The sequence below is a fragment of the Cherax quadricarinatus genome, chromosome 46, assembly GCF_038502225.1.
Source record: "Cherax quadricarinatus isolate ZL_2023a chromosome 46, ASM3850222v1, whole genome shotgun sequence".
In the NCBI taxonomy this organism is placed as follows: Eukaryota; Metazoa; Arthropoda; class Malacostraca; order Decapoda; family Parastacidae; genus Cherax; species Cherax quadricarinatus.
This window is the reverse complement of record NC_091337.1, coordinates 27,222,484-27,248,836: the sequence shown is the minus strand read 5'-3', so window position 1 is coordinate 27,248,836 and position 26,353 is coordinate 27,222,484. Positions and strand designations below refer to the sequence as shown.

Here is a 26,353-nt window from a genome sequence, read left to right as displayed (position 1 = left end):
ACGGTATTAGGCAAGAATGAACGAGTCTCAAGGCTTCTCAACAATCTTAACAACTCCCTTTATTATATTGACTCTACTCTGAATCGAAATGTACACTGTTAGCTCTCAAATCCCAATCAAAATGTGTATCGATGTGAAAGCTTAACCTAGCAATTTCCTGTACAATGCCAGCAAATAATTACAGGACTTAACCTAGTCTCAGGTACAATTCACAAATCCCACATTAAAATGAGTCAAAGACAATGAAATTCGCACAATAAAAATGCAGTGTACAAATTAAAAAATCACTTGGTTCGCACAAATAAATTCAACAATTCAACTTGTGAAACAGTAAATAAATAATGTATGTAAACAGCTTGGCCTAACTGTGCCCAGCTTACTCAGTCTAGCGTGGATGGTTGGATAAGGTAAATCCTAACCTAACTAGTGTGCTATAGCTTAAGCCTGGCTTTAGAACTCCCTGTAAATAATAACTAGGTTAAATCTGTCCTAGCTACTATAACTGTTGAAAATATTGCACAAGCCTAGCCTAACTGTGGCTACCTTGCAAATCCACTGTAAGTAATTAACACACAAGTCTCCTGGATTACTTGTAATCACTGTAAATAATTAAATTCACAAGCTTCTCTAGCCTACCTGGCCTGCCTGTAAATTACTGAAAATAACAACTTCTGTGTATAGTCAGCTTGGCCTAGCCTCTGTGTTAACTCTGGGCCTGGGTGCTAACTTAACCTAACTCTCTTAAACTGGTTCCTAACTGTGGCCTAGCTATGTTAATTTTAACCTAGCTATTTCACATCACGGTTCAAAGGACCACTTGTGAAAATTTGTCTGGACTGCCTCCAGGTCAGTCGCCTACCCTGGGAAGCTCTGTTGACACCGAGCTCTGAGGTCGGTACCTCAACCTCACAAGTGGTTTATAGGACAGATTTTCATAAATGACTGATGTTGCAAAGAAATCTCGCCTGCATGCACGTTTAAAGGACTAAATTGGTGATGTAGAGTCTATTCTGGTCTTCAACCTCCCTAAGCTTAGCCCCTTTGGACTTCCCCTCAGAAACCACGTGCAACCGGGAGCCTTAGTTCCTGCAATATTCAATCGATATTAGTGACCTGCCTGCACCTCAGAAATTCCTGTATCCAAGAGGGTGTGTATCCCCTAGTATAACTATGCAGAAATGGACACTAGCTTCTAGGTTGACAAGAGACAAAGTATGTACTGGTCATGAACTGCCGGCTGCACAAAGGCCTACAGCTGAACTCACTCGCAACTTTCCCCAGACACTGGCCAGAATTCTAAGAAAAAGTGGAGGTCTTGTCTTACTGTACGGGCCTGACAGAGGACATCTATGGTACGTCGAGGTGCCTCCACCAGATTTCCCCAGGTCTCATATGTGAAGACACATGGGGGCGCCACCTGCTGATCACGGCACGTGTTGTCCAGATGGTGTCTAGTCTTAGAAGAAGTTCTGGCGTCTTCGAGACCCACGCCTCATCATTCAAACTTGGGCTGCCAGTTCTCCCTAGCTAACTTAACCTAGTGTTTGCCTACATTTGGCCTATTACTACCTATGTTAAGGTCTTAGGTCTACATTATTATTATCTACAGTTGCCTCAATAATCCTAATATTAGTGTACTAACAGTATAAAGTACCTACTTCTTCCCTAAAGGGTAAATCTATCAATTAAGAAGTACCTTCCAATCACCTTCGCCAACACGGGTGAGTGTGTTTGTGTTTTGGGTGGGTGTAAGGGCCCTCGAACAGTATGTTTTTCCCCGTTGGGACTTCTCGGACCGAATAAGTTCCAACAATATGGTAGTATGTCACTGATGTCAGCTAGGCCTGTGTAACTTGTACATGTACGTGTAGTAAATGAAGATATTATTATTATTATTATTATTATTATTATTATTATATTATCATTTTCTCAGTTGTTTGTTGGGTTATCTTATTCAAACTTGGGCAATGTATGATGGAAAGATACTTCTTCACGTTCACCAAAAATGAAAGAAATCAGACCATAAATAGTGGAGTTCACTTCTCAGCCATTAGCGGCCGCTTAGCGGTATATTTTTGTATGGTTGTTATGGTTATATTCTCATTTTTTTCTGTCTCATTTGATAGATTGAAAGATATATTGCAGAAATAGATATAATTTTGATTGCTTTCATGACGAAAAGTACCTTAAAATTGCGCTCACAGTAGCGAAAATGTTCTATTCTTTAGCGAAGCTCAAGAGTAAACAAATGACGTCACCGTCCAATACCTGCCAGTCTAAATTCCAGTACGGAGTCAAGAATGGATTGCCATTATTTATACAATTATTACAATAATGCAGTAGTTTGCATAACAGTAAAGCTTTTATTTTATTTTTTGTGAATAAAAATTCCAAATAGTAAGCAAGAGTAATATAAGAAGGGCCTGTCGCCATGACTAATGAGCAGAGAAAATGTTATTTTAGTGCCAGGAATGTCTGCATTGTTTATTCTGGACCCTATTTTGAAATTGGCATCTGTTGAAATTTGTGTGAAATCGGCCAAATTGCCAATTTCTGACCACTTTAATGGGTAGTTGAAATTAGTGAATGGGCGGTTTCTTGTACTCAGTTGACAGACTAGAAGTAAATAAGTTTATTCAGGTATACACAAATACAGTTACATATATTATCATACATAGCAGTGTATGTATAGAGAACCTGGGATAACCCAGAAAAGTCAGACAAAGTGACTTATTTCCAGTACCTGGCTTGGGCTTGCCATATATGATTTTTGGTAAATATTTTTTTTTCTCTGTTGTTTGTTGGGCTATCTCATTGAAACTTGGGAAATGTATGATGGAAAGATGCTTCTTAACGTACAACAAAAATAAAAAAGACGGACGATAAATAAGGGAGTTCACTTCTCAGCCATTAGCCGCCTCTTTGCAGTATATTTTCGTATGGTTTTTATGGTTGTATTCTCATTTTTTGGACTCATTTGATAGAATGGAAGATATATTACAGAAATAGACATGATTTTGATTGCTTTCATGACGAAAAGTACCTTGAAATTGAGCTCAAAGTAGCGGAAATGTTCGATTTTTGCCGATGTTCAATGAATTGTGGAAGTCAAGTTGGTTAATTTTATTAAGTGTATTCTAACTTAACCACTCTGTAATTTGGCAAACTCAGTAATCCGGCACACTACAGGTCCCAATGATGCCGGATTTGTGATGGAGGACCTGTAGTGGAAGAAAAACTGCAACTTCGAGCAATTATTTACGATTTATTGTTTTCGCAACACCTACTTGTATGTTTTGTTGCATATCCGTTCACCGAAGACTGCTGGCGGGTACAATCTCAGTGTTTCTGAAAAACAATGAAATTATAACTGGCAAGCATTGATGGGAGACTTAAGTCCATTGTTATTTTAGGTTAATCAGTAATGATTCATGGTATCCTCCTACTGATGGAACATGGCATCAGAAAATTCATTCTACACGGACTCTTCATCCAGGACTTTGTTAATGTTATACTCTGTATTTTATGGAAAATCCGGCCAGTCACCACCATCATGTCGATTCCAACAAAGGTAAACAGGGAGGCGATGGTGCCCCTATAGGTAACAGCTGAGGATTCTGCTTTATGCAGGTCACAGACGTGGCTGTGGCCACACACTACTGACGATCGGACTGGCAACTTTTCCCGTTTACTAACATTTTGTTAAACATGAGAAATGTTATCAAAAGATTTTCTAAATGTGGAAATTGGAAGATTTTACTAATTTATATGTTTATGCAAGCAAATACTGCCAGTAACTGATAACATAATTAATATATAAAAATAAGTTAAAAGTATTTAATATTTTTCAATAATTTTTAATTGAACTCCTAATCACAAAATTTTTTTTAGCCTTAATTCAATTAAAATAAAATGGGGATTCCTCTTTAATTATATGGCAAATATAAAATTCCTATGATGTGTATTGACTGTTAATTTCCATATAATTTTTATGACTATAAAAATTAACATTTCTTAACATTCAAAACACATGGGGTTGCTATCATCCCTTCTCTCTCATCCTCGATATCGGCTACGATGGCCCCAACCTGGACACTTCTTGCATTTTTGTATAGCATTATCTTAGTTTAAGACTTTTTCTTAACATTTAAATGGATAAGACACTAGTGAAATGCCTGAGTTTCTTTATCATAAACATTTCACTAAGCAGTGGCTTTTATTAGTTCAATATAGAGATAAACTGGAGTAGTGGTATATGGGGAAATTAGTTCCTCACTGATGGTGGGCTTTTCTACCCATACCTCTGATACTCTTTCCACATAGCTGTTTATAGCCCCGGCATTATTTTCTGCCCAACAGCGCTACATGACCCTTGTGGGTTTAGAACTTTATTATCTGATAATAATACTGGTGGGTATATCCCTAATTAGCCTTGATCATTCTAAAATCAGTGGCAGGAAAATGAGCACATATATTCTACAAGAAGAGAGATGCTGCAGTTGAAGATGGGACCCGTTAGCAGAGATAAATCATTCCTAAAATGGTCATGCCCATGGAATCTAGTTAGAGATTTATCTCTTCTACAACCATATTGCTAATCACTGACGCAACTCCAGTGGGTCTACCCACCTGCTATACCTCTCGTCTGGTTCCAGTATATAAGTATCTATAGTCCTGTCTCTCCTTAGGATTAATGGTGGCTAGAGGACTGAACACCTTTTAAGATTCAGGGACTACAGTAATTACCTTATTTTCCACTGTTTCCAGTAACTAGTTAGCAAAATTTCTTCCACAACATTATGTGTAAGATATTTTTACCTAGAAATTAGTGTGCAATTTGTGTTAGGCTTTTGCTCCAGCTCCATTTAAACCAGTAAGAAAAGAAAACTTTTATAGTTTGTCTTGACCTTAGGAAATCCTACACTTAACACAAGGATATTGCACATTTAACAAGATGCCTGCAGCTTTTGGTTAAATTTGTTAACATAAATTAAAATAGTTAAGTTCCATAGACAATAAATATGCTCTAAAAATTGTATTTTAAATGTGATTTTTAGCACAAATAAGTCCTGGTATCGTAATGAATAGGTAAGCTGCCACCTGTTTAACGAAAAATATGGTATAAACCTTGGTAATAAATACCGACAAGTTGGTTTAGAAAGACACGTAAGCAAACACTGTAACATATTTATTAGAAAACGTTTCGGTCCTGAAGTGATCAAGGTAACAGGACCGAAACGTTTTCTAATAAATATGTTATAGTGTTTGCTTACGTGTCTTTCTAAACCAACGAAAAATATGAACACGCAGTTAACTCCCAAAATCATGAATCACCAAAAAATACATTGATATAATTATTTCATCAGCAACAAGATCTCACCCATTATACACGCGTCGAGGAATTTGGCTTCCATGATGCCCTGGTAGGTAACATCACCATGTTCCTGAACCATCTGCTGCAGTTCCTGGCGGAGACGCTGCTGGTGTACGGGGTACTTGGCCAAGAGGAAGGACGCGAAGGCGAGAGTTGAGGCCGTCGTATCGAAGCCAACGATTAAGAACAACACACTCTGAGCCGCAATGGTTTTATCCGTCAGCACTGCAACATTATGACACGTTATTTCCTGTTTTTTATTCAAATTTAATTTATGTTTCATAATTTAAATGTAAACTCAGTTTCCGAATATATTGTACATAGCCAGAAACTTTGACCTTCAACTATAGATTTAAAAGTGTGATTTTAATTAACAATATATTTTTTGTAAAAGAATTATGATTATTTTATTAGTATAATCATAATTCTTTTACAGAAAATATACTGTTTCCTTCATACTGCCCCTTCTCTCCTTTCTGTTAGTGTGACTTTGTAAATGGTCCAAGTCGGACCGAAACGTCTTCGTAAGATCCTCTCTCCCATGTGCGGGTTATTTGTAAATGTGAACATGTGGAAAGTATTTATCTGTCAGAATGTTAAAATCCAGTTGGATAACAATTGTGGACAGAATAATTCACTGGAATCACGGTCTCATCCGATGTTTTTTAAAGCATTGTTCCGAAATAAGTAAAGTCATTGGAATAGATGAGGATTGCTATAACTGCAGTTTTTTCTTATGACCAGTTTATTAAAGAATGAGACTCTTTGCTACATTTCCCAAATCTTGCACAAGTGTCTCATTCTTAAACTTGTCTCTTTTCTAAACTATTTACATCATACCTATTTATTAAATTATAATAAGTAAAACACTTTCACCTCTCTCTTACTTGTTACCATTTTCCTTTTGTCCCATCTACTTCTTACTCTAACTATAGCTACAACTAAATAATGATCCTATATATAGTTTCTCCTCTATAAACGTGTACATCCTGGAGCCTACCCATCAACATTTTATCCACCAATACATAATCTAACAAACTACTTTCATTACAAGCTGTATCATACCTAGTATACTTATTTATTCTCTTTTACATATGTATTACTTATTACTAAACCTCTTTCTACACATAGCTCAATTAAAGGCTCCCCATTTTCATTTACCCCTGGCACCTCAAATTTACCTTCTACTCCCTCCACAACATTTTTTACCCACTTTAGCATTGAAATCCCCAACCACAAGAACTCTCACATTTGGTTCAAAACTCCCCACACACTCACTCAACATTTCCCAAAATCTCTCTCTCTCCTTTACACTTCTCTCTTCTCCAGGTGCATAAACGATTACTATAACCCGCTTTTCACACCCAACCCTTATTTTACTCCACATAATCCTTGAATTAATACATTTATATTCCCTATTTTCCTGCCATAACTTATCCTTCAACATTATAGCTACTCCTTCTATAGCTCTAACTCTATTTGAAACCCCTGACCTCATCCCATTTATTTCTCCCTACTGAAACTCTCCCACTTCCTTCAGCTTTGTTTCACTTAAAGCCAGGACATCCAGCTTCTTCTCATTCGTAACATACACAATCATCTCTTTCTTTTCATTCACACAACATCTATGCACATTCAAACATCCCACTATGACGGATTTCTTCCTTTTCTTTTTAGTAGGCTATACGGAAAAAGGGGTTACAAGCCCATTGTTCCAGGCATTTTAGTTGACTTTTACAACACGCATGGCTTATGGGGGAACGATTCTTATTCCACTCCCCCATGGATATAAAAGGAAAAGCAATAAGAACAAGAACTATTAAGGTAAAATCAAAGAAAACTCAGATGAGTGTGTGTAAATACACGTGAACATGTATATGTAGTGTGACCTAAGTGTAAGTGTAAGTAGAAGTAGCAAGACGTACCTGCAATCATGCATGTTTATGAGACAAAAGACCAGCAATCCTACCATCATGTAAAACAATTACAGGCTCTCGTTTTACACTCACTTGGCAGGACAGTATTACCTCCCTGAGCAGGTGCTGTCTACCAACCTACTACTGTAGGAGAGTGGGTGCAGGAGGAAAGAGGAGTGATTGGTGGGATGATTACCTGGTTACCTGGAGGTTATTCCGGGGATCAACGCTCCCGCGGCCAGGTCCATGACCAGGCCTCCCGGTGGATCAGGGCCTGATCAACCAGGCTGTTACTGCTGGCCGCACGCAGTCCAACGTACGAGCCACAGCCCTGCTGATCTGGCACTGACTTTAGGTATCTGTCCAGCTCTCTCTTGAAGGCAGCCAGGGGTTTATTGGTAATTCCCCTAATGCTTGATGGGAGGCTGTTGAACAGTCTTGGGCCCCGGACACTTATGGTGTTTTCTCTTAGTGTACCAATGGCGCCCCTACTTTTAATTGGGGGCATTTTGCATCGCCTGCCCAGTCTTTTACTTTCGCAGGGAGCGATTTCTGTGTGCAGATTTGGGACCATTCCTTCCAGGATTTTCCAAGTGTAGATTATATATCTCTCCCTCCTGTGTTCCAGCGAGTACAACTCAAATGCTTCCAAGCGTTCCCAGTAGTTAAGGTGCTTGACAGAACTTATACGTGCAGTAAAGGATCTCTGTACACTCTCTAGATCTGCAATTTCACCTGCTTTGAATGGAGATGTTAATGTACAGCAGTATTCCAGCCTAGAGAGAACAAGTGATTTGAAAAGGATCATCATTGGCTTGGCATCTCTCGTCTTGAACGTTTTCATTATCCATCCTATCATTTTCTTTGCACTTGTGATCGGGCACTGTTGCGATCCTTGAAAGTGAGATCCTCAGACATTACTACTCCCAGGTCCCTTACATTATTTTTCCGCTCTATTGTATGGCCGGAGTCAGTAGTATACTCTGTTCTAGTTATTATCTCCTCCAGTTTTCCATAACGGAGTAGTTGGAATTTGTCCTCATTGAACATCATATTGTTTTCCGTTGCCCACTGGAAAACTTTGTTTATATCTTCTTGATGAAGTAAAGGGTGTGATAAAAGAGAAAAAGGTAGCTTATGAGAGTTTTACAGAACAGAAGTGTTATAAGAAGAGCAGAGTATATGGAGAATAAAAGAAAGGTGAAGAGAGTGGTGAGAGAGTGCAAAAGGAGAGCAGATGATAGAGTGGAAGAGACACTGTCAAGAAATTTTGATGAAAATAAGAAAAAATTTTAGAGTGAGATAAACAAGTTAAGAAAGCCTAGGGAACGAATGGATTTGTCAGTTAAAAACTGAATAGGGGAGTTAGTAGATGGAGAAATCGAAGTATTGGGTAGATAGCGAGAATATTTTGAGGAACTTTTAAATGTTGATGATGAAAGGGAGGCGGTAATTTCATGTACTGGCCAGGGAGGTATAACATCTTTTATGAGTGAAGAAGAGCAGGATGCGAGTGTGGTGGAGGTACGTGAGGCATTACGTAGAATGAAAGGGGGTAAAGCAGCTGGAACTGACGGGATCATGACAGAAACTTGAAAAGCAGAGGGGGATATAGTGTTGGAGTGGTTGGTATTTTTGTGTAATAAATGTATGAAAGAGAGGAAGGTACCTAGGGATTGGCAGAGAGCATGTATAGTTCCTTTATATAAAGGGAAGGGGGACAAAAGAGACTAAAAATTATAGGGGAATAAGTTTACTGAGCATACAAGGAAAAATGTACGGTAGGGTTATTATTGAAAGAATTAGAGGTAAGACAGAATGAAGGACTGCGGATGAGCAAGGAGGTTTTAGAGTGGGTAGGGGATATGTAGATCAAGTATTTACATTGAAGCATATATGTGAAGAGTATTTAGATATAGAGAAGTATTCATTGCATTTGTGGATTTAGAAGAGGCATATGATAGAGTGGATAGAGGAGCAATGTGGCAGATGTTGCAAGTATATGGAATAGGTAGTAAGTTACTAAATGCTGTAAAGAGTTTTTATGAAGATAGTGAGGCTCAGGTTAGGGTGTGTAGAAGACCGGGAGGTTACTTCCCGGTAAAAGTAGGTCTTAGACAGGGAAGCGTAATGTCACCATGGTTGTTTAATATATTTTAAGATGGGGTTGTAAAAGAAGTAAATACAAAGGTGTTGGGATTAAATTATGGGTAATCAAATACAAAATGAGAGTTGACACAGTTATTTTTTGCTGATGATACTGTGCTTATGGGAGATTCTAAAGAAAAGTCGCAAAGGTTAGTAGACGATTTTGGGAGAGTGTGTAAAGGTAGAAAGTTGAAAGTAAACATATAAAACAGTAAGGTGATGAGGGTATCAAATTATTTAGATAAAGAAAAATAGGATATCAAATTGGAAAGGAGGAGTATGAAAGAAGTGAATGTTTTCAGAAATTTTGGATTTGACGTGTCAGCGGATGGTTATATGAAGAATGAGGTAAACCATAGAATTGATGAAGGAAAAAAGGTGAGTAGTGCGTTGAGGTATAGGTGGAGACAAAAAAAAACATTATCTATGGAGGCAAAGAAGGGAATGTTTGAAAGTATAGTGGTACCAACACTATTAAAAGAACGTGAAGCTTGGGTTGTAAATGCTGCAGTGAGGAGGCAGTTGGAGGCGGTGGAGATGTTCTGTCTAAGAGCAATGTGTGGTGTGAATATTATGCAGAGAATTCGGAGTGTGGAAATTATGAGAAGGTGTGGAGTTAATAAAAGTATTAGTCAGAGGGCTGATGAGGAGTTGTTGAGGTAGTTTGGTCATTTAGAGAGAATGGATTAAAGTAGAATGACATGGAGAAAGTATAAATCTGTAGGGGTAGGAAGGCGGGGTAGGGGTCGTCCTCGAAAAGGTTGGAGGGAGGGGGTAAAGGAGGTTTTGTGGACGAGGGGCTTGGACTTCCAGCAAGTGTGCGTGAGCGTGTTAGATAGGAGTGAATGGAGACAAATGGTATTTCTGACCTGACGAGCTGTTGGAGTGTGAGCAGGTTAATATTTAGTGAAAGGATTCAGGGATACCGGTTATTTTTATTTAGCCGGACTTGAGTCCTGGAAATGGGAAGTACAATGCCTGCACTTTAAAGGAGGGGTTTGAGATATTGGCAGTTTGGAGGGATATATTGTGTATCTTTATACGTATATGCTACTAAACTGTTGTGTTCTGAGCACCTCTGCAAAAACAGTGATTATGTGTGAGTGAGGTGAAAGTATTGAATGATGAAAGTATTTTCTATTGGGGGATTTTCTTTCATTTTGGGTCACCCTACCTCGGTGGAAGACGGCCTACTTGTTGAAAAAAAAATGAGTAAAACACGGGATCCACATGTTCGCAAGTTGATTTTTGCCAATTGGTTTCTCATGGAAACCTCTAGGATTTTCCAAGTGTATATTATCATGTATCTCCTTCGCCTGCATTCCAAGGAATACAAATCAAGGGACTTCAATCGTTACAAGTAATTTAGATGCACAAATAACCCGCACATAGAAGAGAGGAGCTTACGACGACGTTTCGGTCCGACTTGGACCTAATCTCGTTCATGCCTCTCCTCCCTCTACAGATGTTCCTGGTGTCTACTCTATTTCTTGCTCCTCCTGTCCTCTTCAATACTTTGGAGAAACTGCCCGATCTCTTTCTGACAGACTTAGGGAGCGAGCACAAAAATAGTGTTAGGCTTGCCGACACTAACAATGCTCTTTTCTGTCACGTCAGAGATCACAGCCATCCTATAGACCGGTGTTCTGCTAAAACTGTCTTCCCTACTTCCAACTTTAACAGTCGCCGTCTGGTTGAATTCTCTCTAATACACAACTTTCCTTGTATGAACCTTAGCCCTGGCTTCGTCTCTGTAGATGCCTTCCTCTCCCACTACATTGTAAAACGCTCCAAACTTCACAACACCCGAGACCTAACCTGATTCCTCATTTTTTTCTATTTCTTCTTCTCCCTCTTCCCCTTTCCTCTTTCCTTTTTTTGTCTTCTGTCGCATGTTTCTGTTCCTTCATTATTTATTTCATCACTCCCCTTCCCCCTACCTCTGTGCACTTGTTCTCCCTCTGTGGGCACCTAGCTCCTTGCAGTGCTTCCCTGTCTTTATATTTGACTGGCTCCTACTCCTTAGTTCCCCACTTTTACCACTACTACTACTACTACTACTACTTCTACTACTGCTACTACTTCTACTACTGCTACTACCACTACTACTACTACTACTACCACCACTACCTCTTCCTGCCTATATATAGCCGTCGTGCTCCACTTCTGGTTAGTGTGACTTTGTAAATGGTCCATATCGGACCGAAACGTCGTCGTAAGCTCCTCTCTTCTATGTGTGGGTTATTTGTGTATCGTTCCAGTCACGGTATTGTGCCTTTTTTTGTTATTTGTTTTTAGTTTATATGCCTTTGTATATTCTCCAGATCAACAATTTCGCCTGCTCTGAAGAGCACTGTTAGTGTACAGCAGTATTTTAGCATAGAGAGAACAAGGGATTTCAAGAGAATCATCATGGGCTTGGCGTCCCTAGATCTGAAGGTTCTCTTTAACCATCCTATCATTTTTCTAGCAGTTGCGGTAGATACATTATTGGGGTCTTTGAAGGCGAGATCCTCTGATATTATCACTTCCAGGTTCTTCACATTACATTTTTGCTCTATAGTACAGTTAGAATTTGATGTGTGCCCTGATACAGGTTTAATTTCCTCAAGTTTTCCATGTCTGAGTAGTTGAAATTTCTCTTCACTGAACTTCACATTGTTTTGAGTGGCTCATTTAAAGATCAAGTTGATGTCCGCTTGGGATCTTGGTGCCCTGTACTGATCAACCTAAATTTATTGCCTGCAGATGATTTGACTTGTCCGATCTGAGGCAAAGAAACCCTGTCTCTTTTTGAACTTCGAGGATCGTACTTCCTGTCAATCTTCGTCGTCCATCCCTGTCTCTCCGGCCCACAAATCGATTACCTTCAGTAATGAATCGAAGTACGATGGTAGGGATAATTCAGTAACGGTTCCAGATTTTCGTTTAGCAAATTACGATGGGCTTAGAGAACACTTATAATCTGTAGACTGAAGTAATGAAGAGATCTTTTAATATGGCAGTTTTAAAACACAATACCTGCTGCTCCGTGTAGAGAAATAAGACTGAATAGAAATGATCCAAAATTAACAATAGGCTCAAACATTTATTAGGGCACAAGAAAATAATTTGAAGACGTATAAAAAGAGGAGAGAGTCACCTTACGCATCTTTATATTCACATTAAGACAACAAAAAAAAAAAAGAGAGATACGAGAAGCTAGACGGGTTTAACGAACAGCTTACTGACGAGGAGAATAAAATGTGCTCAGTTTTTAATAATTATTGAAATCTGTGCACATTTCATTCTCCGTGTTAGTAAGGTGTCCATAGTTAGTTTTAACAGCACCTAACTTTTCTTTGACTTTTGTTCTATATACCTTGAAAAAACCATGTTGGTTTTTTTCAGAGTCTTTACCAGTTATAATTTCATAGTACCGTCTAGCTTCTCGTATCTCCTTTGTTTTTGTTTTTTTTTTGTTTTTTTTTTTTTGATCTGATGTGAATATAAAGATGCATAAACTGACCCTCTCTTTTTATACACCTTTAAATTCCTTTCTTGTGCCCTAACAAGTGTTTGAGCCTAATGTTCATTTTGGATCATTTCTATTCAGTCTTATTTCTCTACACAAGAAGACAAAAAAGTATCACGGTAATTATTTTTTATAAAGGGCCAGAAGAAAATATACTACGTAATATCACTGTTACTAGGGATGTGGTAATCAAACAAATAAATCCCCGAGCCCTGATGAACATTTTTTCAAGGGTTCTAAACGAGTACAAAATAGAACTTAGTGAACCATTAACTAAGCTTTTTAATATATCTCTTCTATCAGAGTTTATGAGATGTGGAAGTTGGCTAATTTAATTTATTTTTATAAATATAGATTAATCCCAAACCATACCCCCGGCCGGGATTGAACCCGCGGTCATAGTCTCAAAACTCCAGTCCGTCGCGCTAGCCACTAGACCAGCTAGCCACAATAAGATTCATCCAACTAGGTATATTTCTACACCATAGGAAGGTTAGCACAGGCACCTCTGTGACCACAAATGCAAGTTTTTACAGACGAATCTCCAGCTAGCGTGGCCGTGACGAACTCTAGCTCAAGTGCCCTCACTGCCGTCAACATGACTCACGGCCATGCTAGCAGGAGATTCGTCTGTAAAAACTTGCATTTGTGGTCACAGAGGTGCCTGTGCTAACCTTCATATGGTGTAGAAATATACCTAGTTGGATGAATCTTATTGTGGCTAGCTGGTCTAGTGGCTAACACGACGGGCTGGAGTTTTGAGACTCTATGACCGCGAGTTCAATCCCTGCCGGGGGTATGGTTTGTTTGCAATCGTGTCATTACGATTTCTTGAGTCATGTTGACGGCAGTGAAGGGACTTGAGCTAGAGTTCGTCACGGCCACGCTAGCTGGAGATTCGTCTGTAAAAACTTGCATTTGTGGTCACAGAGGTGCCTGTGCTAACCTTCCTATGGTGTAGAAATATACCTAGTTGGATGAATCTTATTGTGGCTAGCTGGTCTAGTGGCTAACACGACGGGCTGGAGTTTTGAGACTCTATGACCGCGGGTTCAATCCCGGCCGGGGGTATGGTTTGTTTGCAATCCTGTCATTACGATTTCTTGAGTCATATAGATTAATTATAAGAAGTCATCTTGATAAGCATAATGCTTTACTGACTTTTGTTAGTAAAGCATCTGAGGCAGTTTATCATGATAAGGAATATAATATTACTTATCTAGATTTTATTAAAGTTACCAATAGAGTTATATACAAAAGAAAGTGGCAGTTCATGGTATCAGGAGAAGAGTCCTCTCATAGATGGAGGCATTAACCAGCAGATTGTACATGAATGGTATTCAGTACTGAGAAGATGAAAATAAAGCACATGTGCAACAACTGGGTTTCTTTATTGTAGACGTTTCGCCATCAAGAGGCTGTATCTTGCAACTATGTCCTTGAATTCGTATTGATAAAGTCACTGGAAGGCGAAACGCCTACAGTAAAGAAACTCAGATGTTGCGCATGTGACTGATTTTCAACCTGCAGATTAGTGAGATTTCTATCAAAACGTATAAGCAACAGAAAGTACTGCAAGATTGATGGACTGAACATATCAGTTTCAGGCCGAGGGACTGATTACCTCAAACTCCTCCTCTTTTTCCATCGTTCTTTGTATTGGACTGATTAAGCTACTGTATGGTGAAACATTTCCTCAATAAAGATTTCTAAATGTTGCATAAGTGTCTCATTCTTAAAATTGATAGTTATCTAAACGACTTATCACACAAGCAACAGAAGTCAGGGAATTCTTCACTTGTAAGTAAGTAAGTAAGTAAGTAAGTAAATTTATTCAGGTATACACAATACAGTTACATAGAATTATCATACATAGCAGCATATGTGTAGAGAACCTAGGATAACCCAAAAAAGTCAGACAGAGTGACTTATTTCCATTGGGGTCCTTTAATTTCCATTGGGGTCCTTGCCTAACCTATAAGCATGACCTACTTCCACCTTTCATATATCTAATGTGATATCGCTTTCGTCTACTTCAGCTCACCTGTCTACAGTATATAAGCTACTTCATAGCGCATATACTGCATTCTTTTCAACATTGATTACATCGATTCCAGGCTGAGGGATGGATTACGTCAAACTCCTTCTGTTCTTCACCATTCTCCTATGTATAGAGCTGATGAAGCCACTGTGTGGCGATACGTTTCATCAGAAAAGATATCCAAGTGTTGCACATGTGTCTAATTTATCATTATTAATACAATTACAGCATGTTTGTTATGAAGGATTGTCCTTCCCTGAAGCTGTGCTGGTTATTATGTATGAACCCATTCCTTTCTAGGTACTCCACTACTCTTCTAATAATCTTCCCCATGTCTTTACATACTATACATGTCAGTAACAACGGTCTGTAGTTTAATGCTGCCTGACTGTCTCATTTCTAATAAAATGAGGACTAGGTTTTCTGTCTTCTACTCTTCAGGCAGTTGCCATGTTTCGATATATTTGTTGACGATTGATATTAGTGGTGTACACAGTGTTTCTGTCTTCAAGGTATCTAGCAGTTTCTTTACCTCCTCCTCCTCCTCCTCCTCCTCCTCGGTTGCATGCATTGTGGACACACTTGCTGATATACCCTCCAGCTTGGTTTATTGGAAGCCTCCCTCTCTCCACTGTGAATACCTCCCTAAGTCTATTGCTGAACACTTTACGTACTTCCTCGTCATTTCCTGTGAGCTCCTCTCCTTCCTTCCTCAGCCTGATTACCTGGTCCATGACTGTTGTTTTCCTCCTGGTGTTGCTGTACAACAACTTGTGGTCTGATTTGGTCATTTTCAAGCTCTTTGGTTCAACTTTTTTTTTTCCTGAGTCCTTTGCCTTTTACAATTTTCCCACGCCTTACCAAACTTAGTTTTGGCCTCTTCACACCTAAAGGTAAACCCTAGGCTCACTCTTGTCTTCTTATTGTTTCTGGTGGCCCCTAGTACGAATTTCTCTGTTTCCCAATACTTTGTGGTCATGTGTAATTTCACTTAATTTACTGTCTTTCCTTCTAGCTCTCTTTCCTATTGCAACTTGAGCAAGAATTGCCTCATACCTGTGTAGTTTCCCCCTCCCTTTTTTTTTAATTTAGACCTCCCCGTTCTTCTCGTGCTACTTCACTCTCCACTGTTAACTCTACTATGTACTCGAAATTCAGGACCACGTGATCACTGGCGCTGAGGGGCCTTTCATGTGTAATATCCCCTATGTCTGAGTTATTCACAGTGAATAAAGAGGCCAGCCTTGCTGGTTCATCCTCTTCAATCTCTCTCTATCTTTCTCTTGTTGTGTCCCTAACATGGTGCATGAAGTTTTCCAGCACCATCTCCAGGATTTTAGCCCTCCAAGTCTCTGGTCTTCCATGTGGCTCCAGGTTTTCCCAATCAGTCTTTTTGTGATTGAAATTCCCATGACTAGCATCTATGCCCTGCCCTGGCCACCTCGGCTAGTGTGTCCACAGTCTTTCTGTTGCTCTCATCACACTCTTGTCTTGATCTCCTGCTGTTTAGTGGCGGGTTGTACATCACAGTTATCATCACTTTTAGACCCCAGTCCAAACATCTACTGAAAACTTCACTTTTTCTCATGAACAGTGCAACACCTTTTTTCCTTCTGTTTTCCCTGTTTCCACTGGATCTGTTATTCAGTTGGGAAGATTGTATCTGTTATCTGTTATTGTATCTGTTATCGTGAGTGCTATGATGTCTGGGGATGCCTCAGTCATTCGTTCTTGTGACTCCTCGCTTATATTTGTTATTCCATCTGCGTTGGTGTACCATACCTTCGGCTTGCTTTTTAGTACTATATTCTGGGGATGGGTGGGAGGGGAATATGTGGGCTGAAGATTTGGGTACAATAATATAATATACTGCTTGTTGAGCTAGTACACAAACAGGGAGTAGAATGAAATTAGCTCAGAGGCGTCCACACCACCGTATGTTCTTCGATGGTGGGTACAACATCTAGCTTGGCTGGATACACCATTGTTAAGGATTGTGTGGTCTAGTAGTCTAAAGCGTCATGCATTTTCTCTCACCATGAGGCGGGCCAAAACAGCATGGGTTCGACTCCTTGGCTAATGCAGTGTTGTTATTGATCAATACCACTTGCTCCATGGGTACAATAATATTTTATATATTTATTTATATATATATATATATATATATATATATATATATATATATATATATATATATATATATATATATGTTGAGTGAATGCGTGGGGAGTTTTGAATCAAGTGTGAGAGTAATGGTGGTTGGGGATTTCAATGCTAAAGTGGGTAAAAATGTTATGGAGGGAGTAGTAGGTAAATTTGGGGTGCCAGGGGTAAATGTAAATGGGGAGCCTTTAATTGAGCTATGTGTAGAAAGAAATTTGGTAATAAGTAATACATATTTTATGAAAAAGAGGATAAATAAATATACAAGGTATGATGTAGCACGTAATGAAAGTAGTTTGTTAGATTATGTATTGGTGGATAAAAGGTTGATGGGTAGGCTCCAGGATGTACATGTTTATAGAGGGGCATCTGATATGTCAGATCATTATTTAGTTGTAGCTACAGTTAGAGTAAGAGGTAGGTGGGAAAAGAGGAAGGTGGCAACAACAAGTAAGAGGGAGGTGTAAGTGTATAAACTAAGGGAGGAGGAAGTTCAGGCGAGATATAAGCGACTATTGGCAGAAAGGTGGGCTAGTGCAAAGATGAGTAGTGGGGGGGTTGAAGAGGGTTGGAATAGTTTTAAAAATGCAGTATTAGAATGTGGGGCAGAAGTTTGTGGTTATAGGAGGGTGGGGGCAGGAGGAAAGAGGAGTGATTGGTGGAATGATGAAGTAAAGGGTGTGATAAAAGAGAAAAAGGTAGCTTACGAGAGGTTTTTACAAAGCAGAAGTGTTATAAGAAGAGCAGAGTATATGGAGAGTAAAAGAAAGGTGAAGAGAGTGGTGAGAGAGTGCAAAAGGAGAGCAGATGAAAGAGTGGGAGAGGCACTGTCAAGAAATTTTAATGAAAATAAGAAAAAAATTTGGAGTGAGTTAAACAAGTTAAGAAAGCCTAGGGAAAGTATGGATTTGTCCATTAAAACAGAGTAGGGGAGTTAGTAGATGGGGAGAGGGAGGTATTAGGTAGATGGCGAGAATATTTTGAGGAACTTTTAAATGTTGAGGAAGAAAGGGAGGCGGTAATTTCATGCACTGGCCAGGGAGGTACACCATCTTTTAGGAGTGAAGAAGAGCGAAATGTAAGTGTGGTGGAGGTACGTGAGGCATTACGTAGAATGAAAGGGGGTAAAGCAGCTGGAACTGATGGGATCATGACAGAAATGTTAAAAGCAGGGGGGGATATAGTGTTGGAGTGGTTGGTACTTTTGTTTAATAAATGTATGAAAGAGGGGAAGGTACCTAGGGATTGGCGGAGAGCATGTATAGTCCCTTTATATAAAGGGAAAGGGGACCAAAGAGATTGTAAAAATTATAGAGGAATAAGTTTACTGAGTATACCAGGAAAAGTATACGGTAGAGTTATAATTGAAAGAATTAGAGGTAAGACAGAATGTAGAATTGCGGATGAGCAAGGAGGCTTCAGAGTGGGTAGGGGATGTGTAGATCAAGTGTTTACATTGAAGCATATATGTGAACAGTATTTAGATAAAGGTAGGGAAGTTTTTATTGCATTTATGGATTTAGAAAAGGCATATGATCGAGTGGATAGAGGAGCAATGTGGCAGATGTTGCAAGTTTATGGAATAGGTGGTAAGTTACTAAATGCTGTAAAGAGCTTTTATGAGGATAGTGAGGCTCAGGTTAGGGTGTGTAGAAGAGAGGGAGAATACTTCCCGGTAAAAGTAGGTCTTAGACAGGGATGTGTAATGTCACCATGGTTGTTTAATATATTTATAGATGGGGTTGTAAAGGAAGTAAATGCTAGGGTGTTCGGGAGAGGGGTGGGATTAAATTATGGGGAATCAAATTCAAAATGGGAATTGACACAGTTACTTTTTGCTGATGATACTGTGCTTATGGGAGATTCTAAAGAAAAATTGCAAAGGTTAGTGGATGAGTTTGAGAATGTGTGTAAAGGTAGAAAGTTTAAAGTGAACATAGAAAAGAGTAAGGTGATGAGGGTATCAAATGATTTAGATAAAGAAAAATTGGATATCAAATTGGGGAGGAGGAGTATGGAAGAAGTGAATGTTTTCAGATACTTGGGAGTTGACGTGTCGGCGGATGGATTTATGAAGGATGAGGTTAATCATAGAATTGATGAGGGAAAAAGGTGAGTGGTGCGTTGAGGTATACGTGGAGTCAAAAAACGTTATCTATGGAGGCAAAGAAGGGAATGTATACTTTTATAGTAGTACCAACACTCTTATATGGGTGTGAAGCTTGGGTGGTAAATGCAGCAGCGAGGAGACGGTTGGAGGCAGTGGAGATGTCCTGTCTAAGGGAAATGTGTGGTGTAAATATTATGCAGAAAATTCGGAGTGTGGAAATTAGGAGAAGGTGTGGAGTTAATAAAAGCATTAGTCAGAGGGCAGAAGAGGGGTTGTTGAGGTGGTTTGGTCATTTAGAGAGAATGGATCAAAGTAGAATGACATGGAAAGCATATAAATCTATAGGGGAAGGAAAGAGGGGTAGGGGTCGTCCTCGAAAGGGTTGGAAAGAGGGGGTAAAGGAGGTTTTGTGGGCGAGGGGCTTGGACTTCCAGCAAGCGTGCATGAGCGTGTTAGATAGGAGTGAATGGAGACTAATGATACTTGGGACCTGACGATCTGTTGGAGTGTGAGCAGGGTAATATTAAGTGAAGGGATTCAGGGAAACCGGTTATTTTCATATAGTCGGACTTGGGTCCTGGAAATGGGAAGTACAATGCCTGCACTTTAAAGGAGGGGTTTGGGATATTGGCAGTTTGGAGGGATATGTTGTGTATCTTTATACGTATATGCTTCTAAACTGTTGTATTCTGAGCACCTCTGCAAAAGCAGTGATAATGTGTGAGTGTGGTGAAAGTGTTGAATGATGATGAAAGTATTTTCTTTTTGGGGATTTTTTTTCTTTTTTGGGTCACCCTGCCTCGGTGGGAGACGACCGACTTGTTGAAAATATATATATATAATTCGCATAACAGGCGAAATATTCACAAACACTAATCTCTGGTAGAAGGAGACTCGAACCTACGAAACTTTGGATACGATATGCAGTGCTCTAACCACCCAACCACACTGGACAGTACCTTGGAACCCAGCCAATGCTAGACGTTTTGATCCAAGGCAGCCAGACTTTGAGTCCTTTGCTAGTTGCAGTGTTGTTACTGATCATTACCACTTGTTCTTGGGTATAATAATATAAAATGCTGCTCGTTGTACTAGTACGCCAAGCAGGGAGCAGAATGAAATTAGCCTAGAGTCATCCACACCAACGTAAATCCTTGGGTAACGAGTACAACATCCAGTTCTGCTGAATGCACTGCTCTTAAGGATTGTGTGGTCCCTTGAATTAAGGCATCATGAGTTTTCGCCCTCCATGAGGCCTGCGAAAGCAGCATGGGTTCGACTCCTTGGCTAGTCGCAGTGTTGTTATATATATATATATATATATATATATATATATATATATATATATATATATATATATATATATATATATATATATATATATATATATATATATGTATATATATATATATATGTGTGTGTGTGTGTGTGTGTGTGTGTGTGTGTGTGTGTGTGTGTACTCACCTATTTGTGGTTGCAGGGGTCGAGTCCTAGCTCCTGGCCCCGCCTCTTCACCGGTTGCTACTAGGCCCTCTCTCTCCCCGCTCCATGAGCTTTATCAAACCTCGTCTTAAAACTGTGTATGGTTCCTGCCTCCACTACGTCATTTTCTAGGCTATTCCACTGCCTTACAACTCTATGACTGAAGAAATACTTCCTACTATCTCTCTGACTCATTTGTGTCTTCAACTTCCAATTGTGGCCTCTTGTTTCTGTGTCCCCTCCCTGGAACATCCTGTCTTTGTCCACCTTGTCTATTCCACGCAGTATTTTATATGTCGTTATCATGTCTCCCCTGACCCTCCTGTCCTCCAGTGTCGTCAGGCCGATTTCCCTTAATCTTTCTTCATAGGACATTCCCCTTAGTTCTGGAACTAACCTTGTCGCAAACCTTTGTACTTTCTCTAGTTTCTTGACGTGCTTTATCAAGTGCGGGTTCCAAACAGGTGCTGCATACTCCAGTATGGGCCTGACATACACGGTGTACAGTGTCTTGAATGATTCCTTACTAAGGTATCGGAATGCTGTTCTCAGGTTTGCCAGGCGCCCATATGCTGCAGCAGTTATCTGATTGATGTGTGCTTCCGGAGACATGCTCGGTGTTATACTCACCCCAAGATCTTTCTCCTTGAGTGAGGTTTGCAGTCTTTGGCCACCTAGCCTATACTCTGTCTGTGGTCTTCTGTGCCCTTCCCCTATCTTCATGACTTTGCATTTGGCAGGATTAAATTCGAGAAGCCATTTGCTGGACCAGGTGTCCAGTCTGTCCAGGTCTCTTTGAAGTCCTGCCTGGTCCTCATCAGATTTAATTCTCCTCATTAACTTCACATCATCTGCAAACAGGGACACTTCTGAGTCTAACCCTTCCGTCATGTCGTTCACATATACCAAAAATAGCACTGGTCCTAGGACCGACCCCTGTGGGACCCCGCTCGTCACAGGTGCCCACTGTGATACATCATTACGTACCATGACTCGTTGTTGCCTCCCTGTCAGGTATTCTCTGATCCATTGCAGTGCCCTTCCTGTTATATGCGCCTGATGCTCTAGCTTCTGCACTAATCTCTTGTGAGGAACTGTGTCAAAGGCCTTCTTGCAGTCCAAGAAGATGCAATCAACCCACCCCTCTCTCTCTTGTCTTACTTCTGTTATTTTATCATAAAACTCCAGAAGGTTTGTGACACAGGATTTGCCTTCCGTGAATCCGTGCTGGTTGGCATTTATACTCCTGTTCCGTTCCAGGTGCTCCACCACTCTCCTCCTGATAATCTTCTCCATAATTTTGCATACTATACACGTCAATGACACAGGTCTATAGTTTAGTGCCTCTTTTCTATCTCCTTTTTTGAAAATGGGAACTACATTTGCCGTCTCCCATACCTCAGGTAGTTGCCCAGTTTCCAGGGATGTGTTGAAGATTGTGGTAAGTGGCACGCACAACATATCTGCTCCCTCTCTAAGGACCCACGGAGAGATGTTGTCCGGTCCCATTGCCTTTGAGGTATCGATGTCCCTTAGCAGTTTCTTCACCTCCTCCTCATCTGTATGTATGTCGTCCAACACTTGTTGGTGTATTCCTTGCTGGTGTCCCCATCTGGTCTGTCCCCCCAGAGTCCTTCCTGTCTCTACTGTAAATACTTCCTTAAATCTCGTGTTGAGCTCCTCACATACCTCTTGATCGTTTCTTGTGAGTTCTCCACCTTCTTTCCTCAGCCTTATCACCTGGTCCTTGACTGTTGTCTTCCTCCTAATGTGGCTATACAGCAGTTTCGGGTCAGATTTGACTTTCGATGCTATGTCGTTTTCATACTGTCGCTGGGCCTCCCTCCTTATCTGCGCATACTCGTTTCTGGCTCTTCTACTAATCTCCTTGTTTTCCTGGGTCCTATGCCTCCTGTACCTTTTCCATTCTCTGTTGCACTTAGTTTTTGCCTCCCTACACCTTCGGGTAAACCAAGGACTCGTTTTGGTCTTCCTATTATTTCTGTTTCCCTTGGGAACAAAACTTTCCTCTGCCTCCTTGCACTTTGTTGCCACATATTCCATCATCTCGTTTACTGATTTTCCTACCATTTCTCTGTCCCACTGAACCTCCTGCAGGAAGTTTCTCATACCTGTGTAGTCCCCCCTTTTATAGTTTGGCCTGTCCCCTTCAGTTCCTGTTACCTTCTCCACTTGTAACTCTACTATATAGTCAAAACTCAGAACCACATGATCGCTAGCTCCAAGGGGCCTCTCGTAAGTGATGTCCTCAATGTCTGAACTGCTCAGGGTGAACACAAGATCCAGTCTTGCTGGCTCATCCTCCCCTCTCTCTCTGGTTGTGTCCCTGACATGTTGATGCATGAGGTTTTCAAGTACCACATCCATCATCTTGGCTCTCCATGTTTCGGGACCCCCATGTGGCTCCAGGTTTTCCCAGTCGATCTCCCTGTGGTTGAAATCGCCCATTACCAGTAACTTTGCTCTGCTCGAGTGAGCTCTTCTTGCCACCTCAGCCAGTGTGTCCACCATCACCCTGTTGTTTTCTTCGTACTCCTCTCTTGGCCTCCTGCAGTTCTGTGGTGGGTTATACATCACTCCAATGACTACTTTATGTTCTCCGGACTGAATTGTACCTACAATGTAGTCTCTTTCTCCAATCATGTCCATGCCTTCCATTTCCTCAAATCCCCATTGGTGTTTTATGAGCAGTGCAACCCCTCCTCCCCCTCTACTCCTTCTATCTTTCCTCAGGATCTGGTATCCTGTTGGGAAGATTGTGTCTGTTATTGTCTCAGCGAGTTTTGTTTCTGTGACTGCTATGATGTCTGGGGATTTTTCACTGATTCTTTCATTCCACTCCTCATGTTTATTCGTTATTCCATCCGCGTTTGTGTACCAAACCTTTAGTTTCTTTTCTATCATTGTGGTCATGAAAGAATATTGGGGTTGGGGGAGCGAGAGCCTTGGTGGGGGCCTATATGGGGCTGTGGTGTAGGTGGGGTTTGTGTTGATGGGGGTGGGGTCAGAATGCCCATAAGGGACAGCTGTTGGGGTGAGGTTTGTGATATGGGGGTTGGTGGCAGAGGGAACAGTGAGTGGGTTGTAGTATAGGTTGCTCAGTTGCGTTGGGAATGTCGCGGGTGGAGTCTTTTGGTGGGAGATTCTGTGGGGTGTGTTTGCCCTTCCTCCTGTGTCTGGGTCCTGCTCATTTTCATTGCTTCTCGTTCCTCCTTGCGTCTCTGTACCCTCTCTTTCAGTGTAGTCCTTTCTTCTTGTGTTCTGTCGCTGTCGAGGTATACTCTCTGGTACCCCTCTTTGTCCCTCAGTCTTGCTTTCTCTTGCAGAATCCTGGTTCGAACTGATTCTTCCTTGAAAGTTACTCTGACAGGCCGTATCCTTCCACTCGCAAACCACCCAATTCTCTGAAAATTTGTCACCTGGGTCATATTGCCCTCCCCTATTGTTTTCATGATGCCTTCAATCATTTTTTTCTCCTCCTGTTTTATTTCTTCAAAGTTGGCCCCCTTGGCTTCTTGGAGCCCGTACACAAAAACTGACCTCGCCCTTTCCTCCTCCCACTGAGTCTCCATCTGCTTCCTCTGAGGCATTTTATTTCCTTCCATTGACATGTTCTTGCCTTCAGTCCCTGTCATATCTGAAACTTCTGTGTGTGTGTGTGTGTGTGTGTTTGTGTGTGTGTGTGTGTGTGTGTGTATACTCACCTATTTGTGGTTGCAGGGGTCGAGTCTTAGCTCCTGGCCCCGCCTCTTCACTGGTTGCTACTGTGTGTGTGTGTGCAGTGCTAGGCATGGCATTAATTCGGGGGAGCGCCCCGGCATAATGTCGTGACGAAAATCTAAAGCCTACCATACAGGGGGTCTTTTTTTTTGTCAGTGCATTATGCCGGGTAGCAGCCGTTAGCATGACATCATGGCCTACTGCCACACTCCACAGTGACTCCTTAGTGCTCACGTGGCTGGTGTGGTGAGAGGATGTGTTGCACTTTTGTCTCTCATCCTCTCCATCTTTTGTCCATTGTTCCCTTTGGTTTTGGGGATATACATGTTTGGTTATGGGTAAAAGGAAGGCTGTAACACTTGAAACTGTAGCTCAAATCATAGGGCTTCACAAAGCTAGGCACCAGACGAAAGAAAGAGTGGAGAATGTCAGTGTGTGTGAGTGTTCAGCGAGGAGGAACTGGGTGCAGCGTTTCAAGGTTAGTAAGTTTAATATGTTTATTATGCACCCCATACCCATGCTGTGGGCGGTAGTCAAAAGGTTACAGAGGTACATAATGGGTCCAGGGACTGGACTCCAAAGTTTTGATAGCTGAGCAAGTTACAGAGGTAATGAATTCACAATTTACAAAGGTAATGAACTCACAATTTACAAAGGTAATGAACTCCAGGTAGGTCTAGTATCACTAATACTTGCACAAGAGATGAACATGGGGAATATATAATAGCCAAATTCAAATCCAAATACCTACAAAAACCTCTCACATTGATAAACATCTACAGAGTTCCACAGTCAAACATTAGCCAATTTAGTCAAAACCTAGGAAGTATGATAACTGATGCACGCATGAACAAAGATCACTTACTACTCTCAGGTGACTTCAATATAAATCTCCTGCAAGACCAGGACCCACACGTTACTGAATTCACAAACACAATGAGTAACTGTATGTTGCTACCAACAGTAACAAAACCTACAAGAGTTACAGAGACTAGTGTTTCCCTACTTGACCACATCTGGACCAACACCATATCCCCTTTAAAATCAGGCATAATTACACATAATACCACAGACCACTACCCTACTTTCCTCATAACAACTCTTGGTAAATTACCCCAAGACACTACTAAAGTCACCTTCAGACTTCACAATGAGGCAGCCATTAATAACTTCACAACAGCAGTAGCAAACATTGACTGGCACACTGAGCTAGAAATCAATACAGATATTGACGAATGTATTAATAATTTTCTAAAAAAGACCCAATACCTCTATAACAAGCACTGCCCTAAAAAAACTAAGCAGATGACAGCTAAGAGACTGAACAGTCCCTGGCTAACACCCAGCATTCTCAAATCCATAAATACAAAACACCAATATGAAAAACAGTACAGAATGGGTCACATAACCAGAGACCAAACAAAACGTTACTCGTCAATCCTAACCAGCCTGATAAGAAGGGCAAAAAAATTGTATTATGAGAACAGATTATCCAACTTACGAGGTGATATAAAAAAGACCTGGAAAACCCTATCAGAAATTCTGGGAACAAAAAAGATATCACGAAATAGCGAAATAAAATTAGCAAAATCAGATGAACCCCAACTCCCACCAACAGAAACAGCAAACAGACTCAATGATTTCTTCTCCACTATAGGACAAAACCTTGCCAATAAAATCCCAAGCTCAGATACCCCACCAAATGACTACCTCACCGGCAACTACCCGAACACACTGTTCCTAGCTCCGACTAACCCATACGAAGTCTCCCTAATTATCAACGCACTAAAAAACAAGGCAGGAGATTTAAATACCTTACCACCCTTTATATACAAAAAAGTGTCACAAGTGCTATCACCAATCA

At 40.6% G+C, this 26,353-nt stretch overlaps 1 protein-coding gene across 1 annotated transcript in view; it reads right to left on the bottom strand.

Moving 5' to 3' along the window:
- Positions 1–26,353, bottom strand: part of LOC128696632 (cytochrome P450 9e2) — a 79,130-nt gene that overhangs the window by 24,447 nt on the left and 28,330 nt on the right. The window contains 2 exon segments of the mRNA XM_053787944.2: positions 3,288–3,348; positions 5,381–5,599. Of these exon segments, the coding sequence (XP_053643919.2) occupies positions 3,288–3,348; positions 5,381–5,599 (280 nt within the window).